This window comes from Coregonus lavaretus, assembly GCF_964263955.1.
Source record: "Coregonus lavaretus genome assembly, chromosome: 3".
NCBI classification, from domain to species: domain Eukaryota; kingdom Metazoa; phylum Chordata; class Actinopteri; order Salmoniformes; family Salmonidae; genus Coregonus; species Coregonus lavaretus.
In genome coordinates, this window is record NC_139990.1 from 26,868,198 (window position 1) to 26,884,672 (window position 16,475).

Genomic DNA, 16,475 nt, shown 5'->3' on the forward strand with positions numbered 1-16,475 from the left:
CTACAAGCTCTCCTGTACAGTTGAGTTGGACTTATCCTCTGCTGCTGCCGCCTCCACCAATGGGACCTTCTCCTTGATGGGAGAGGCAGGAAGTGTTATGCTGCTACTAGTGGCAGGAGCTTCCACGGAGGTGGCAGGTGGCAGGGGGCCCCCGCCAAACTCGCGGGCGATCTCGTCAAAGGTCTTGCCCTTGGTCTCTGGGACTTTGATGAAGGTGAAGATGAAGAAGAAGAGGAGTAAGATCATGAAGATGATAAAGACGTAAGGCCCACAGAGCTCCTACAGAATTACAAACAAAGAGAGAGAAAATGAGTGGAAGTCAGTAATTACTTTAATTAGTCAATGTAATAATTGAAATTTTGACTTAAGTGGAAGTTAGGATTCGCCCCTAATGGGAAACCAAGAGAAACCTCTCGCACCTCCAGTTTGGGGAAGCTGATTCCCACCAGGAAGTTGGCGGTCCAGTTGCAGCAGCCAGCCACGGCTATGGCGGCAGGCCGCGGACCCTGAGAGAAGAGCTCCGCCACTATGAACCATGGGATAGGACCAGGTCCCATCTCAAACATGGCCACGAACAGAAACACAGCCCCAATGCTTAGGTAGCTCAGAGACGAGTAGCCCTTCTACTCAGACAGAGAGAGAGAGAGAGAGAGAGAGAGAGAGAGAGAGAGAGAGAGAGAGAGAGAGAGAGAGAGAGAGAGAGAGAGAGAGAGAGAGAGAGAGAGAGAGAGAGAGAGAGAGAGAGAGAGAGAGAGAGAGAAAAAGAAAGAAAGAAAGAAAGAAAGAAAGAAAGAAAGAGGGAGGGAGGGAGGGAGGGAGGGAGGGAGGGAGATAGAGAGAAAGGAGATGGAGATTATCATCAATAATAGCAATGAAAAGGAATTACTGTAATTAATGACATATCTGTTATGTTGAATGACAACCAATAGAAACTGACACCCACCAACAGGAGGGCAATAGTCATGAGCAGGGCACTGACAGCCATTCCGGCCAATCCGATGAGATGCAAAGTCCTTCGTCCCACCCTCTCGACCAGGAAGAGCTGACAAAAACAGAGAAAGAAGTTCCCTTACAGTAAACATACATTACATACACACATAAACTCAATAAACACTAATAAATGCAGCATGTTATACTTACAGATACCACAGTAAAGACAGTGTTAACAGCTCCTGCTCCAATAGTGGCGTAAATGGGTTGGGTTACACCGGCTGATTCAAAGATACCAGTTGAATAGTAGAACACCTGAATAGGGTTGGGGGAGGGCAACAATAAAATGAGGTTCTTGATCTGCAACAAGGCCATAATCTATGAATAGGAAGCCACATCTTATCAAAGTGGTATTTTATCATACTGTAACACTATGGAGTAATCCATCGAATAATCCAAACAAATCTCCCAAACATGCAGTCATTAAGCATATAAGGCATGTTGAATGCAGCTGTCATTCAACTATTCAACTATGCATAGGCAGCTGCAGTTCCTCTCTGTATGAAGCCTGGGTCATCTTCTTAAGGACACACATCATTTTTTATTGGATAAATTCAGATAGTACCTCCCCGTCTCTGCCTTTTTTCTTCAGTTTCGTGCCTAGTGAATGCGACCCTGTATTGTTAGGCTGTCCTCTTGAGATATCCTTGGTGACTTTTCAACTAATTCGAATGTGTTTGTACTGAGGCCACCTGGGAGTCATAGTTCACTCACAGCATTGATTCCGGAGAGCTGCTGGGAGAGGTGGAGCATGACGGCGATGAGGAGCGGCTGCCGATAGGCTGCGGTGCGGAACAGCTCAGGGATGGTCACTTTCTTCTCCATGGCCATCTTGGAACTCTCCTCCTTCATCTCCTGCATGTCTTTACTCACGTCCTCGGAGCCACGCAGACGCACCAGGGCTAGGGGGGAGAAAATGGCGGAGTGAGAGAGGCAGATAAGTGACACCATAATGTGAAGGACATACAAGTTTTAAAAGGAGACAATATATTTGTAAAATCATTAGGTAAGTAGAGAGTCAACCAATGACAATATGTTAAAGAAAATATTGAAATACATGAGGTGCATAAAACCTTCTTAGTTTTGTACAAAATATCATACAGATATCCTTTTCTTTGAGAAATGAAGTAAAAAATTTGGCGCAAAACATTTTTAAAGGCCCAGCGCAGTCAGAAATGTGATTTTCCTGTGTTTTATTTATATTTCCACACTATGACATTGGAATAATACTGTGAAATTGTGAAAAGTATTATTATGTATTTTTATAACCCCATTTTTCTCCCCAATTTCGTGAAATCAAATTGGTAGTTACGATCTTGTCTCATCACTGCAACTCCCCAACGGGTTTGGGAGAGGTGAAGGTCGAGTCGAGTCATGCGTTCTTAACACACTGCAAGATTAACCCGGAAACCAGCCGCACCAATGTGTCGGAGGAAACGGCATTCAACTGACGACTGAGTCAGCTTGCAGGAGCTCGGCCCACCACAAGGAGTCACTAGAGCGCGATGAGCCAAGGAAATCCCCCCCGGCCAATCCCTCCCCTAACTCAGACGGCGCTGGGCCAATTGCGCCCCGCTCTATGGGGATCCCGGTCACGGTCGGCTGTGACACAGCCTGGGATCGAACCCGAGGCTGTAGTGTCACCTCAGCACTGCGAAGCAGTGCCTTAGACAGCTGCGCCACTCGGGAGGCCCCTAAAATGTGAAAATGATGATAATGCCCTTTTAGTATAAGAGCTGTTTGAAAAGACAGCTGAAATTTCAGCCTGTTTTGGTGGGATGGAGTTTTGGCCTGCCTGGTGACATCACCAGGTGGTAAATTAGTTAATAGACCAATAAGGAGTTTCAAACCTCTATGACAATAACAGCTAGTTTTCAGTTTTTCCTTCCCCACTCAGACCACTCCACGAAAGTCCATGCAAAATTATTGCTTGAAAAATTGCTCTTTGCTAAGAGTCTTTTTGTCACACCCTGGCTCTGGGGACTCTATATGTTGAGCCAGGGTGTGTAGATTCTATGTGTTTTTGTTCTATGTTCACAGTCTAGTATTGTATTTCTATGTTGGCCAGAGTGGTTCCCAATCAGAGGCAACGAGTGTCAGCTGTTGCTGGTTGTCTCTGATTGGGAGCCATATTTAGACAGGCTGTGTTCCCACAGGTGTTGTGGGATCTTGTTCTTTTTGGTTTGTTCCGTGTTGGTTGTGTTTAACCTAGGACGTCACGTTATCGTTTATTGTTTTGTTCGTGTTATCACTTTGGATAATAAAGTATGTTTGCCTTCAACGCTGCGCCTTGGTCTACTCCGTTCAACGATCGTGACAGAAGATCCCACCATACCAGGACCAAGCAGCGTGTCCAGGAGCAGGCAGCCTGGACATGGGAGGAAGCGCCGGGTAAGGAGCTGGAGAGGTTGGCGATGGCCCAGGTGGGCCAATTGTGGTCCTGGGAGGACATGCTCGGGGGAAAAGGGCCATGGGCTAAGGTTAAGGCCCTGGCGAGAGAGGAGCAACGGCGGCAACAGTGTCGTCGTCGGACGGACGAGAGGCAACCCCAAAACATTTTTAGGGGGGGGCACACGGCATGGGCGACTGGGCAGCAGGAGGCTGCCACAGGGCGAATTGGGAGATTAGGAGAGGAGGCCACCGGGTTTGGGGGGCCAGAAGGCAGGTTGGCGGAGCCTGGATGGAGAGCAGAGCCAACTCCCCGTACTCAGGCATGGCAGCATGAGACTGGGCAGGTTCCGGGGTATGCGGAACTGCGTACTGTGCCACGAGTGGTCCGGCATAGTCCGGTACGTCCTGTGCGAGCACCCCGCACGTGTCGTGCGAAGGTGGGCATGCAGCCAGGACGGAGTGTGCCGGCTCAGCGCTCGTGGCCTCCAGTGCCTCTCCTCGGTCCCGGATATCCTGCGCCAGTGTCACGTGCTGTTATGCCAGTACGGGTACACAGCCCTGTACGTCCTGTGCTGATGCCTCACACAGAGTGTGTGAAGGTAGGCATTCAGCCAGGACGGGTTGTGGCAGCTCTTCACTCCAGGCCTCCTATCCGTCTCCACAGCCCGGCCCGGCCTGTTCCTGCTCCTCGCACCAAGCCTCCGGTGCGCGTTGCCAGCCCAGCCCGGCCTGTTCCTGCCACTCGCACCAAGCCAACGGTGCGCATCGCCAGCCCAGCCCGGCCTGTTCCTGCCACTCGCACCAAGCCTACGGTGTGCGTCGCAAGCCCGGCCCGGCCTGTTCCTGCCACTCGCACCAAGCCTACGGTGTGCGTCGCCAGCCCGGCCCGGCCTGTTCCTGCCCCTCGCACCAAGCCTACGGTGCGCGTCGCCAGCCCGGCCCGGCCTGTTCCTGCCCTTCGCACCAAGTCTACGGTGCGCATCGCCAGCCCAGCCCGGCCTGTTCCTGCCCCTCGCACCAAGCCTACGGTGCGCGTCGCCAGCCCGGTCCGGCCTGTTCCTGCCACTCGCACCAAGCCTATGGTGCGCGTCGCCAGCCCGGCCCGGCCTGTTCCTGCCACTCGCACCAAGCCTACGGTGCGCGTCGCCAGCCCGGCCCGGCCTGTTCCTGCCACTCGCACCAAGCCTACGGTGTGCGTCGCCAGCCCGGCCCGGCCTGTTCCTGCCCCTCGCACCAAGCCTACGGTGCGCGTCGCCAGCCCGGCCCGGCCTGTTCCTGCCACTCGCACCAAGCCAGGGGTGCGAGTCGTCAGCCCGGTAAGGCCCGTTCCTGCTCCACGCACCAAGCCAGGGGTGCGAGTCGTCAGCCCGGTAAGGCCCGTTCCTGCTCCACGCACCAAGCCAGGGGTGCGAGTCATCAGCCCGGTAAGGCCCGTTCCTGCTCCACGCACCAAGCCAGGGGTGCGCATCGTCAGCCCGGTCCGGCCCGTTGCTGCTCCACGCACCAAGCCAGGGGTGCGCATCGTCAGCCCGGCCCGGCCCGTTCCTGCTCCACGCACCAAGCCAGGGGTGCGCGTCGTCAGTCCGGCACAACCCGTGCCTGGTAAGGTACCGGTCAGCTGCTCCACACCGGAGCTTAAGCAATCCGCTCCTACGATATCCAGTCCAGCTCCAGCCAGCGGGGCCAGACCGGACCAGGGGCGCTACGGGGGGATTATTGGAGGGTGGTGGGCAAGCCCGGAGCCGGAACCGCCTCCGAGGAGGAATGCCCACCCAGCCCTCCCCTGTTTGGTTTATGTTGAGGCGCGGTCGCAGTCCGCGCCTTTGGGGGGGGGGTACTGTCACACCCTGGCTCTGGGGACTCTATATGTTGAGCCAGGGTGTGTAGATTCTATGTGTTTTTGTTCTATGTTCACAGTCTAGTATTGTATTTCTATGTTGGCCAGAGTGGTTCCCAATCAGAGGCAACGAGTGTCAGCTGTTGCTGGTTGTCTCTGATTGGGAGCCATATTTAGACAGGCTGTGTTCCCACAGGTGTTGTGGGATCTTGTTCCTTTTGGTTTGTTCCGTGTTGGTTGTGTTTAACCTAGGACGTCACGTCACGTTATCGTTTATTGTTTTGTTCGTGTTATCACTTTGGATAATAAAGTATGTTTGCCTTCAACGCTGCGCCTTGGTCTACTCCGTTCAACGATCGTGACACTTTCTTTGTTTCATTTTGACCATTTTAATTTAAAACAATCACAGTAAGACACTTAATTGTTAGACAAAAATGATTTGATATTGAGATAAAAACAGCTGCATTGGACCTTTAAAAACACTAATTGAGTAAATAGTAGCACCAACACTAAAACCTGCCTGCGTTGTAGTTGTTTGTTCAGTAGCATGGTTCCATGGTCATAGCATTGTTCCATGGTCCTGCCAGTTCTTTCATAATGGTATCCATCACATAAAAGACTGACCAAAACAAATGTTCCCTTTTTTATTATCTTATTCACCAAAGAGTTTGAAACAAAACAGTGTGAAGGAGATTAGGACATGCACTCAGGTGACCCCCACAGTGTGAAATACTGTAGCGACCGGTGCCAAAACCTGCTGTTGGCCTATGCTGTGCGTCAGTCAAGGACTCTTTTCTTGGCTCAACAAGCTTCCGTCTCGCCTGTCCTGTCTAAGCCTGTCACTGTATGCATTAAATTCATGCCCAGTCAGAGGAAGGGCAATAACGCCACAGGCCTATGTTTGGCATGCACAATTCACACCATTCAAGGGTATTTAATGGACACTACATGATCAAAAGTATGTGGACACTTGCTCATCAAACATCTTATTCCAAAATCATGGGCATTAATATGGAGTTGATCCCCCTTTGCTGCTATATCAGCCTCCAGTCAGGGCTCTGTGCAGGCCAGTCAAGTTATTCTACACCGATCTCGACAAACCATTTCTGTATGGACATCGCTTTGTGCACGGTGGCATTGTCATGCTGAAACAGGAAAGGGCCTTTCCCAAACTGTTGCCACAAAGTTGGAAGCGTAGAATCGTCTATAATGTCATTATATGCTGTAGCGTTAAGATTTCCCTTCACTGGAACTAGGGGGCCTAGCCCGAACCATGAAAAACAGCCCCAGACCATTATTCCTCCTCCACCAAACTTTACAGTTGGCACTATGCATTCGGGCAGGTAGAGTTCTCCTGGCATCCACCAAACCCAAATTTGTCCGTCGGGATGCCAGATGGTAAAGCGTGATTCATCACTTCAGAGAACGCGTTTCCACTGCTCCAGAGTCCAATGGCGGCGAGCTTTACACCATCCAGCCGACGCTTGGCATTGCGCATGGTGTCTTAGGCTTGTGTGTGGATGCTCGGCCATGGAAACCCACTTCATTAAGCTCCCGACGAAGCTCTGCTGATGTTGCTTCCAGAGTCAGTTTGGAACTCGGTAGTGAGTGTTGCAACGGAGGACAGACGATTTTTACGCGCTACGCGCTTCAGCACTTGGCGGTCCCATTCTGTGAGCTTGTGGCCTACCACTTCACGGCTGAGCCGTTGTTGCTCCTAGATGTTTGTACTTCACAATAACACCACTTACAGTTGACCGGGGCAGCTCTAGCAGGGCAGAAATTTGACGAACTGACTTGTTGGAAAGGTCGCATCCTATAACGGTGCCACGTTGAAAGTCACTGAGCTCTTCAGTAAGGCCATTCTACTGCCAATGTTTGTCTTTGGAGATTGCATGGCTGTGTGCTAGATTTTATACACCTGTCAGCAATGGGTGTGGCTGAAATAGCCGACCCTGCCTTACACAGGAAGCGGCACAGGTCCTAATCCAGGCACTTGTCATCTCCCGTCTGGATTACTGCAACTCGCTGTTGGCTGGGCTCCCTGCCTGTGCCATTAAACCCCTACAACTCATCCAGAATGCCGCAGCCCCTCTGGTGTTCAACCTTCCCAAGTTCTCTCACGTCACCCCGCTCCTCCGCACACTCCACTGGCTTCCAGTTGAAGCTTGCATCTGCTACAAGACCATGGTGCTTGCCTACGGAGCTGTGAGGGGAACGGCACCTCCTTACCTTCAGGCTCTGATCAGTCCCTACACCCAAACGAGGGCATTGCGTTCATCCACCTCTGGCCTGCTGGCCCCCCTACCTTTGCGGCAGCACAGTTCCCGCTCAGCCCAGTCAAAACTGTTCGCTGCTCTGGCACCCCAATGGTGGAACAAGCTCCCTCACGACGCCAGGACAGCGGAGTCACTCACCACCTTCCGGAGACACTTGAAACCCCACCTCTTTAAGGAATACCTGGGATAGGATAAAGTAATCCTTCTACCCCCCCTTACCCCACCCCAAAGAAAGAAAAAAAAAACATATTGTAAAGTGGTTATCCCACTGGCTATAAGGTGAATGTACCAATTTGTAAGTCGCTCTGGATAAGAGCATCTGCTAAATGACGTAAATGTAAATGTAAATGTAATTTCAAGGGGTGTCCACATATTTTTTGTATATATAGTGTACATTGAGGGCTTATTAGGTACACCCATATAGTACCGGGTCGGATCCACCTTTGCTTCCAGAACAGGCTGAATTCTTCGGGACATGGAAACATTGCTCAATTGGTATCAAGGGACCTAAAGTGTGCCAGGAAAACATTCCCCACATCATTACACCACCTCCACCAGCCTGTACCGTTCACACCAGGCAGGATGGGGCCATGGACTCATGCTGCTTACTCAAAATCCTGACTTTGCCATCAGCATGACGCAACAGGAACCGGGATTCATCGGACCAGGCAATGTTTTTCCACTCCTTAATTGTCCAGTGTTGGTGATCGTGTGCCCACTGGAGCAGCTTCTTCTTGTTTTTAGCTGATAGGAGTGGATGTCCGCTGCAATACCCCATCCGTGACAAGGACCGACGAGTTGTGCGTTCTGAGATGCCGTTCTGAACACCACTGTTGTACTGTGCCGTTATTTGCCTGTCTGTTAGCTTGCACGATTCTTGCCATTCTCCTTCGACCTCTCATCAACAAGCTGTTTTCGCAGGACTGCCACAGGCTGGATGTTTTTTGTTTGTCGCACCATTCTTTCTAAACCCGAGACACAGTAGTGCGTAAAAAGCCCAGGAGGCTGGCCGTTTCTGAGATACTGGAACCGGCGTGCCTGGCACTGACAATCATACCAAGCTCAAAGTCGCTTAGGTCACTCGTTTTGCCCATTCTAACATTCAATCGAACAGTAACTGAATGCCTCGATGCCTGTCTGCCTGCTTTATATAGCAAGCCACTGCCATGTGACTCACTGTTTTTGGAGCAAACCATTTTCATGAACGGGTGGTGTACCTAATAAACTGACCACTGAGTGTATGTTTTATTGTGACATACACCAGTATGTTGGTATATAAGTACCACTCACAAAATTACTCAATTTTACTATATTATTTATCCGCAAATAGATGCAATTCCAGGAACATTCAAGCTAAAATAGGACTGTTAAATGAAGTGTTTCCATTTAACTTCCTGACGGTCCAGAGTAAATGACTGCGTTTGGAGCATGGATATAGAATTACTAGAATGTGCAAATTCCCTCAAACCTCAACAATTTGATGGTTTCTATGGCTTGGAGCACCCACCTTTGCGGGCCTGCTCCTCCTTGTTCTGGTTGATGAGGAGGAAGCGGGGGCTTTCGGGACAGAAGGGCAGCAGGATACACTGCAGCACGGCCGGGATGACCGTCAGAGCCAGCAGCAGAGGCCACAGCTTGTCCGACCCCAGCAGAGACTCCAAGCCAAAGACCTACAACACAGAGAGGTTTAAGTAGGATTAACTTTACTACCAGGAATGTTTAATTCACAGCACCACAGCTTACATGCAAACATGAATGGGATATACTGTACATTGATGGGATGGGAAGCACTGATGGGATATACACTATGGTTGATAGTAAAAAACAATACACTAATCCATTGATGGTATGGAATGGAAGAGGCAGTTCTATAAAGCAATTCTAATGGAGAAGGTTCATGACAGTGTGTGGAAGAAAATGAAGGGGAAGAATATTAAGAATTGTATTCCTAGAGAAAGATGCAGTCGCTCATTAAAAACGAATGTAATACTCATTAAATAATTACAATAAATAGCAAATAATTAGGCAAAGACATTACTCCAATGTTAAGTGGCAAGGGTGCGTGATGAGAAATCTGAATGTCTGCTGGCTACGACTTAATCATTTAAGCAGTGGTGTAGTGGAGGGTAAAAGCAAGTAAACGCAGTTTACGCACTTTTATTTTTTGCATGAACATTTACCCACCCTTTGCGGGAAAACACATTGAAAGTATAGGGAGTGTAACTTTATTATCCCCTAACAGCGATCAGCGTTTACCCACCTATTGTTGTTAACACTACATCACTGCATATAAGAATATTCCCGCACATAAAACATAATATTCTTATATGGGGACTTTATTACCAGCATCACAAGCACACACGGTATGGTAACGTACGTGTTAAGACTATTCCTTTGTTTATGGGCAGAAATCAAGATGGCTGCCGTCAAGGACTGACCTGAGCCACCAGGATGCCAACCACCACGCCCAGCTGATGTAAGGTGCCGAAGGCGCCCCTTAGAGGGGTGGGGGACAGCTCCCCCACGTACATGGGTGTAAGGCCAGTGAAGAGGCCGCAGAAGAGGCCGATGACGAGGCGTCCGGCAATGACCATCTCATAGGAAGAGCAGAGGGTGGAGAAACCCATGAGGAGGCCTCCGATCACAGCCAGGATGTTGACCAGGAACATGGACAATTTCCTTTATCCCAATACCCGAGACACACACACACACATATGGGAGGGTTACGAGACAATGTGTAGAGTAAGAGATAGACAGAGAGAGAGGTAATGAGGGAGGGAGAGTGAGATGTAGAAGGAAGTAGTGGGAGAAGGAAACAACGGAATAGTTGAAGGAATTTTTTGTTGTTGCAGTGATTCCAATCACACTCCACTGACTCCTTGGAGCTTAATTGGTTCTGACAGCTTAGCAGAGGCAGAAACAGAAAGAGACCAAGGAAAGGACCGGAACTGGAGAGTGACTAAATTCACTCCTAAGGAAAACATTCCCAATACTTTTAATAAACTTTATTCACAGCTGATTGTTGTACCATCGACAATGTGTGGGTAGCTGATAAATGGTTGTGTCTTTTAAAATCAGTGCAGATGACTGGCAATGCACTAGAAATGTTGTTCTAAGTATCCTGACTAAAATAATATTGTTAGTGTGTGAAGGTGCAGTGGTTTTTAATCTACATGTCAACATGTTTGGTTTTTGCATTGAGACTTCACTTGCTACCCTGTTCGGAAATGTTAACATTAGAAAACAACCGATAGTCAGTGAAAAATGGCACCGGTGTGAATAGGTGAATACTGGGTCACCACTCACCTCCCAAATCTGTCTGCCATCACTCCGACGCTGAAGGAGCCCACCATGCCGCCCACACTAAAGATGGCCACCGAAAAGCTCCACACAATGGTACACGTTCCTGGTGTGATGGGCTCGCCATACCTCTCCATCCACGTGTTGTTAAAGAAAGCCCGCAGTTTCTAAACAGGTGAGGGGGAGGAAGAGAGAGGGAGAGAGGGAGAGAGAGCAATAAATAATTATTAGATAAATCAAGATATTATCTCTTGATTTAACGCTTAATGAAGTGCAGTGTAATACAAATCAGTAGTACAATATCCACAAGCATAATGGAAAGCGATTAAACATAACGTACAGTTTAACAAAACCAAAGCCCACACATGCTTTCACTGTTATAAGAAAACACAAAATAAACCTACAAACCTGTTCAGGTGCATTAATGACCCCTGTGTTGTAGCCAAACTGCAGCGAGCCAATGACTGCAGTGGCCAGGGAGAACAGGAGGTATCCTGTCACCTGCTTTTTCTGTTAGAGACAGAATGGGGATAGTGTGTGTTATTAGGGGTTTATGCATAGTACATTCGGATCAAGCAGCCCCTACAGTGTAAAACTAAAACTCTTTCAGAGGCATTAATAATGTTGTCCATGCACCATCTGGAAATTACATCATACAGTTACAGGTTAAGCTATTATAATGTCTCTGGCCGGGTGTCAAACCCAAGTCATCTGCAGCCTACATGACTTAATACAGCATTAGCCCACTGAGGTAAAGCCTAAACTTCCAGAAGTCTCAGACAAGTTTACACATCTTGTTTACTGAACCACCTTTATTCTTCTCTCGACCTGTACCACCACTGAATACTTAATTATTTATTAGAAATAAAATTTCTCTTGAGATGCACCATCTTGTTTTCAAGTGTCCAAGTGATTATTTAGTTTTTTTTACAAAAAACAATACTTAGTAGCAAGAATAATATGGCAACTACTGTCTAATAATAATAACAATGAAATAATAATAATACAAATGTACATTGACAACATCAAAAAGTTGTTGTACAACTACTCATAGGCTTACAACTAATACAAACTACTGCTAAATACTAATACAACTAAGTACCTATAATATATACATACATACAGGTATATATTTACAAATATCTTCACATGGTGATGTTTTTATTAGTTAAAATCACAAACAGTTTGTTCTTAACATTTGAAAAATTACTTTCTTAAATTCACTGTGTGATTTTAATGCCCTAATTTCTATAGGTAAATTATCCCTGTCAGTTAGGCCTTTGTATCTGAAAGATCTTACTCCAACCTCAGGATGTACCCTTGGAATTTGTAATTGCTGCTGTTGTCGAAAGGAGTAGTGTGAGTCTTGTAAAGTTAGGTGTTCCTTAATATATACAGGAAAATTTAAGTTGAAACGTTTAAAAATAAATTGGTACCAATGCAGTTGTCTTCTGTTTGGGAGTGACAGACAATTTAGTGATGCATACATTGTGCAATGATGTCTTATAAATGGCATCCAATAATGAATCTGCAAAGATTGTTATAAATGACATCTAATTTGCAAAGTAAGGTATTGGTTGTGTTTTGATAGATTATGCCACCAGAGTCTAGGATAGGAAGCAGCAGTTGGGTTAACTAAGGTCTTTCTAATGGATACAGTAAATCAATTATTAGATCTGGTAACCCAAGCTTATAGATAATTGTTTTTCTAATGTAATCAATATGCTTTCCAAAAGATAATTCAGAATCTATCCTCAAACCCAACACTTTTAAGCATTGTTCCATGAATTTTGAAATTGCCAGCTGTGGAGTTTATTATTTGCCGTGTACCAAACAGCATGATATAGGACTTTGTTTGATTTGAAACCAAATTATTTGCAAGAAACCATTTTTGTAAAGAGGTAAAATAATCTTGGAGAGCACTGTATCATCAGCGTATCAGTGAACATGTTTATTCTGACACATTAGGGGCAATTCATTTATGAATATAGAGAAAAGAAGGGGGGCCAATACTAAGCCTTGAGGTACACCTCTACTGAGTACAAGAAGTTGTGATTTGTGTCCTATGAAAACACATTGTTTTCTATTGCTAAGATACGCATGGAACCAGTTATGTGTCTGTTAGTGAAACCAATGTTTTTAAGTTTTCCTGGTAAAATAGAATGATCAACTAAACCAAATGCTTTTGATAAATCAATAAAGATGGCAACAGTTAGTGTGCCTTGGTCAGATTAAGAATGTATTTAATTTGTGAGTTTCACTAATTCTGTAGTAGTAGAATGGTTGGGTCTAAAGCCAGATTGAAAGGGTGAAATTAAATTAAATTAATCTAGGTACTGATACAGTTGGGAACATATTAATTTCTCAAAGATTTTTAGCTATTGAACAGATTACTGATATACTGTAGGACTATAATTATTTGGGTCTAAGGAGTTTCCACCTTTATGAAGAGGGGTCACTCGGGGACATTTCCATACAAAAGGTATTTCACCAGTCTTTAAATAAGTTGAATAAATCTGCTAAAGTATACATTATAACATTAGCAGACCACTTTATAGCCTTATGCATATGCATTAGGCTACATGCTGGATACCAAAATGCAGGCTGCATCTGCATTGCTTGCTGTTTGATGTTTTAGGCTGGGTTTCTGTATAGCACTTTGTGACATCTGCTGATGTAGAAAGGGCTTTATAAATAAATGTGATTGATTGATTGATTGATTTACATCGGACTGTGCTCTTAAATGATGCTGTAGCCAGTTCTCAAATTAAACTCCTTGAAGGCCATATAAATCAGGCCACTGGGTCTTTTCTGCTGAATCCTGTAATATAGAACACTATGCAGAGACACTGCTGAGAAAGCATATTGTTAGAGGTTATGTGATACTGGACTGGCCATGCCTCGCGGCTTAGGTGCCCTTTGGTCCACCTTTAGAGCTTGTGGTTGAGGTGGTGTTTAGACCGTGTGTGAGCCTCAGTTTGTGAGAGAAGAGATGTGAGGGACCAGTGTAGGAAATGTTAATAAGGCCCCAAATGTTGGTTGTAAATTGCCTTGTGAATACAATTAAATAATAAGATCAAAAATGTTCTTGGCATCAGTATAATTTATTTGATCTTTACATCACCTTACATCTAACTATAGTTGAATGATGCAATTCTGGTCCATTATAAACATTGCCCTTCCATCTCTTCCCCTACTCATCAACAATGTCTGAATTACATTTTCTCTTCCACCATATGTCTGATTTCCAAACATATTTGAATTGCTTATATTTGCTGTGTTTTTCACCTCTGTGTTTTGACGGGAAGGTCTCCCAAAGTGATGGTGGCTCCATTCAATAGTGGAACTGTTTTCACAAAACCCATACAAATCTTTAACGGAAATCCCAATGAAAAACAGGAACTGAAGTAGGCAGGGATGTATCACAAGACAAAGCGTGTGTCCGCAAAACATACATTGTGACAGTCTGTGGTATTTTAACACACTGTAAACAAACAGGCGCAATACACCATAGCCCCCACCATACCCGCTCCCCCCCCCTCTCTCTTCCCTCCCCCTCTCACTCTGTTTATATACTGAAGTTCACCTTCCACCAGTCCCCATCTCTATTCTTCTCTTCCCCTAACCCCCCATGCTGCCTGTCAAGTCACAATGACTCAGTAGAAATAAGCAGCCATGAGATGCATTCAAAATAGTGTACTAATTGATCAAATTATCTTGATTTGCTCAATAATTTGATCAATATTGAATGCGTCATTTTAAAAGAACACCCAAGTCATGAAACAGGATAAGAGTTGAGTGAGTTTTAAAATAAGACTGTGGTAAAAGAGCGCTTAATTTTCAGCCCGGCCAAATACTGCGTGTTCATTTCACGATTACGCACCGTCATACCTCAGTTATGTTTACAATGCAACTCTGTGCTAATAGCCTAGTAATATGGTTGTTTGCAAAGTGAGCAAACGCTCAAATAAAAATAAGCATGCTACAGGGTAGTCCTTTTCAGAGTCACAGAAGTGGAACTTATCCATCTGACCTTAGTGAACTGTACACTCAGGGCTCCATCTCGCTTTCCCTCTTTTTGTTCCCCTCCCTCTCTTTCTAATGATATAACACACTACTTCTTCCATAGCCCCCTCCCAGACTGCATCTCTTTCCCTTTCTTTTTCCCCTCCCTGTTTCTAACAATGCACACATTGCTTCCTCCATAGCCCCCTCCATCCAAGAGAATCTGTCTCATCCTCGTTGTCATAACAACTGCCTGGAGGTGGCACTTGCTAAAATAGACCAAAACACACAGCGATAAAACATGGCATTGCTGCTCCTTGCACCAATGCCTTGTGGGAGGGAAAATACCTCTCTCTCTCTCGCAATTAAATTAAATTAAATCCAATTTCCTTTATTGGCATGACATAAGAATGTACATATTTCCAAAGCGTACTTTGGAGATTCTCTCTCTCTCTTCTCTCTCTCTCTCTCTCTCTCTCTCTCTCTCTCTCTCTCTCTCTCTCTCTCTCTCTCTCAGTATAATAGCGATAGAGATTCTGGTCTAATTCTTTGAGACATTCACTGAACTGGTCACTCTTATCTCCTTCATCTACGAGAACCAATCAAACCCATTCATGTAATGCAGGACGCTGAGGCCAAATTGTATTGATGAGTTGATTAGCTTTGGCTATATATTCAATACCACAACATAGATTGAGATCCAAATGGCCTTGGGTTATTTCATTATGTCAATATCAGAGATTAATGATCAGAATTGTATGCCATAGCCTATGGCATGATAACTGTCATTACCTAAAAGCTATTTCTGGACCCTATAATTCATAGAACAGTAAACTGTCCAATTCTATCACTGGGTCGCTCATGGAAGCTCAGCATAGAACATGAGGATGACTCACTGATATACAGCATGGATGGTACAACACCCACAACCATGAAGTGGGTTTTGAACAGTCACATGACATTCTGACTGCATGCAACAGAATTGGAAATCATTTGATGGATTGTACCCATGCAAATGTTAAGGGACCTTTTGAGGGGCCACACATTGTATGGTCAAAGTATAGTATGCCTGAGTAGTGCATGGTCAGCATATAATAACAGCAGCATAGATCACTACTCTGTCCACATTATTAAATTAGGGAGCAGCACTTACCTCCTCCACCATCTTCAGTGAGATATTCACTAACAAAAAGCAGCTCTTGATGAGAAGTTGACAAACAGGACAGGAGGACAAGAGAAAAGATCTTCAGGTGGAAAAGGCTTGCGGAACCGCCCAGTCTTCAAAGCTGCAGCCTCAAAAATAAGGAACTGATAAGTCGCTGTCCTTGGTGCTGAAACTGATCACAAGTAGAAATACAACGTTGCCCTGCTGCTTTTACGAATTAAACTCAAGTAGCCCTACAATAACATTGTTTTATCTAGCCTTCTTTTAACATGTTCATAGATAGCAATGTCTTCATTCGTTTACGATTCCATTCAATTTGTTTATTTTATGTTCAGTTGTTAGGCTACATTGTTACAATGCATACAAGGCTATAGTGAATCCGATGGCAGCAAATGCAATATACTTCGCTTAAAAATCACTACTCTATGAAATGCAAAAAAATTAACTTGGCGGTCAAATCGAGCCATTCCCACACAATGTTGGGTGACTTCTTAATGGGCCTAAAAAC

The 16,475-nt window shown here is 45.7% G+C and overlaps 1 protein-coding gene across 1 annotated transcript; it reads right to left on the minus strand.

The window, feature by feature from the left end:
- Positions 1–15,967, minus strand: LOC311106954 (solute carrier family 2, facilitated glucose transporter member 1-like; the record flags this gene model as incomplete). The annotated part of the gene is made up of 10 exons (XM_084149364.1): positions 1–279; positions 420–623; positions 944–1,042; positions 1,141–1,245; positions 1,705–1,892; positions 9,005–9,167; positions 9,936–10,176; positions 10,804–10,964; positions 11,206–11,307; positions 15,956–15,967. 10 exons carry the CDS (start codon positions 15,965–15,967, stop codon positions 1–3), a joined length of 1,554 nt encoding a protein of 517 aa, XP_084005490.1.
- Between the last annotated feature and the right edge of the window lie 508 nt (positions 15,968–16,475).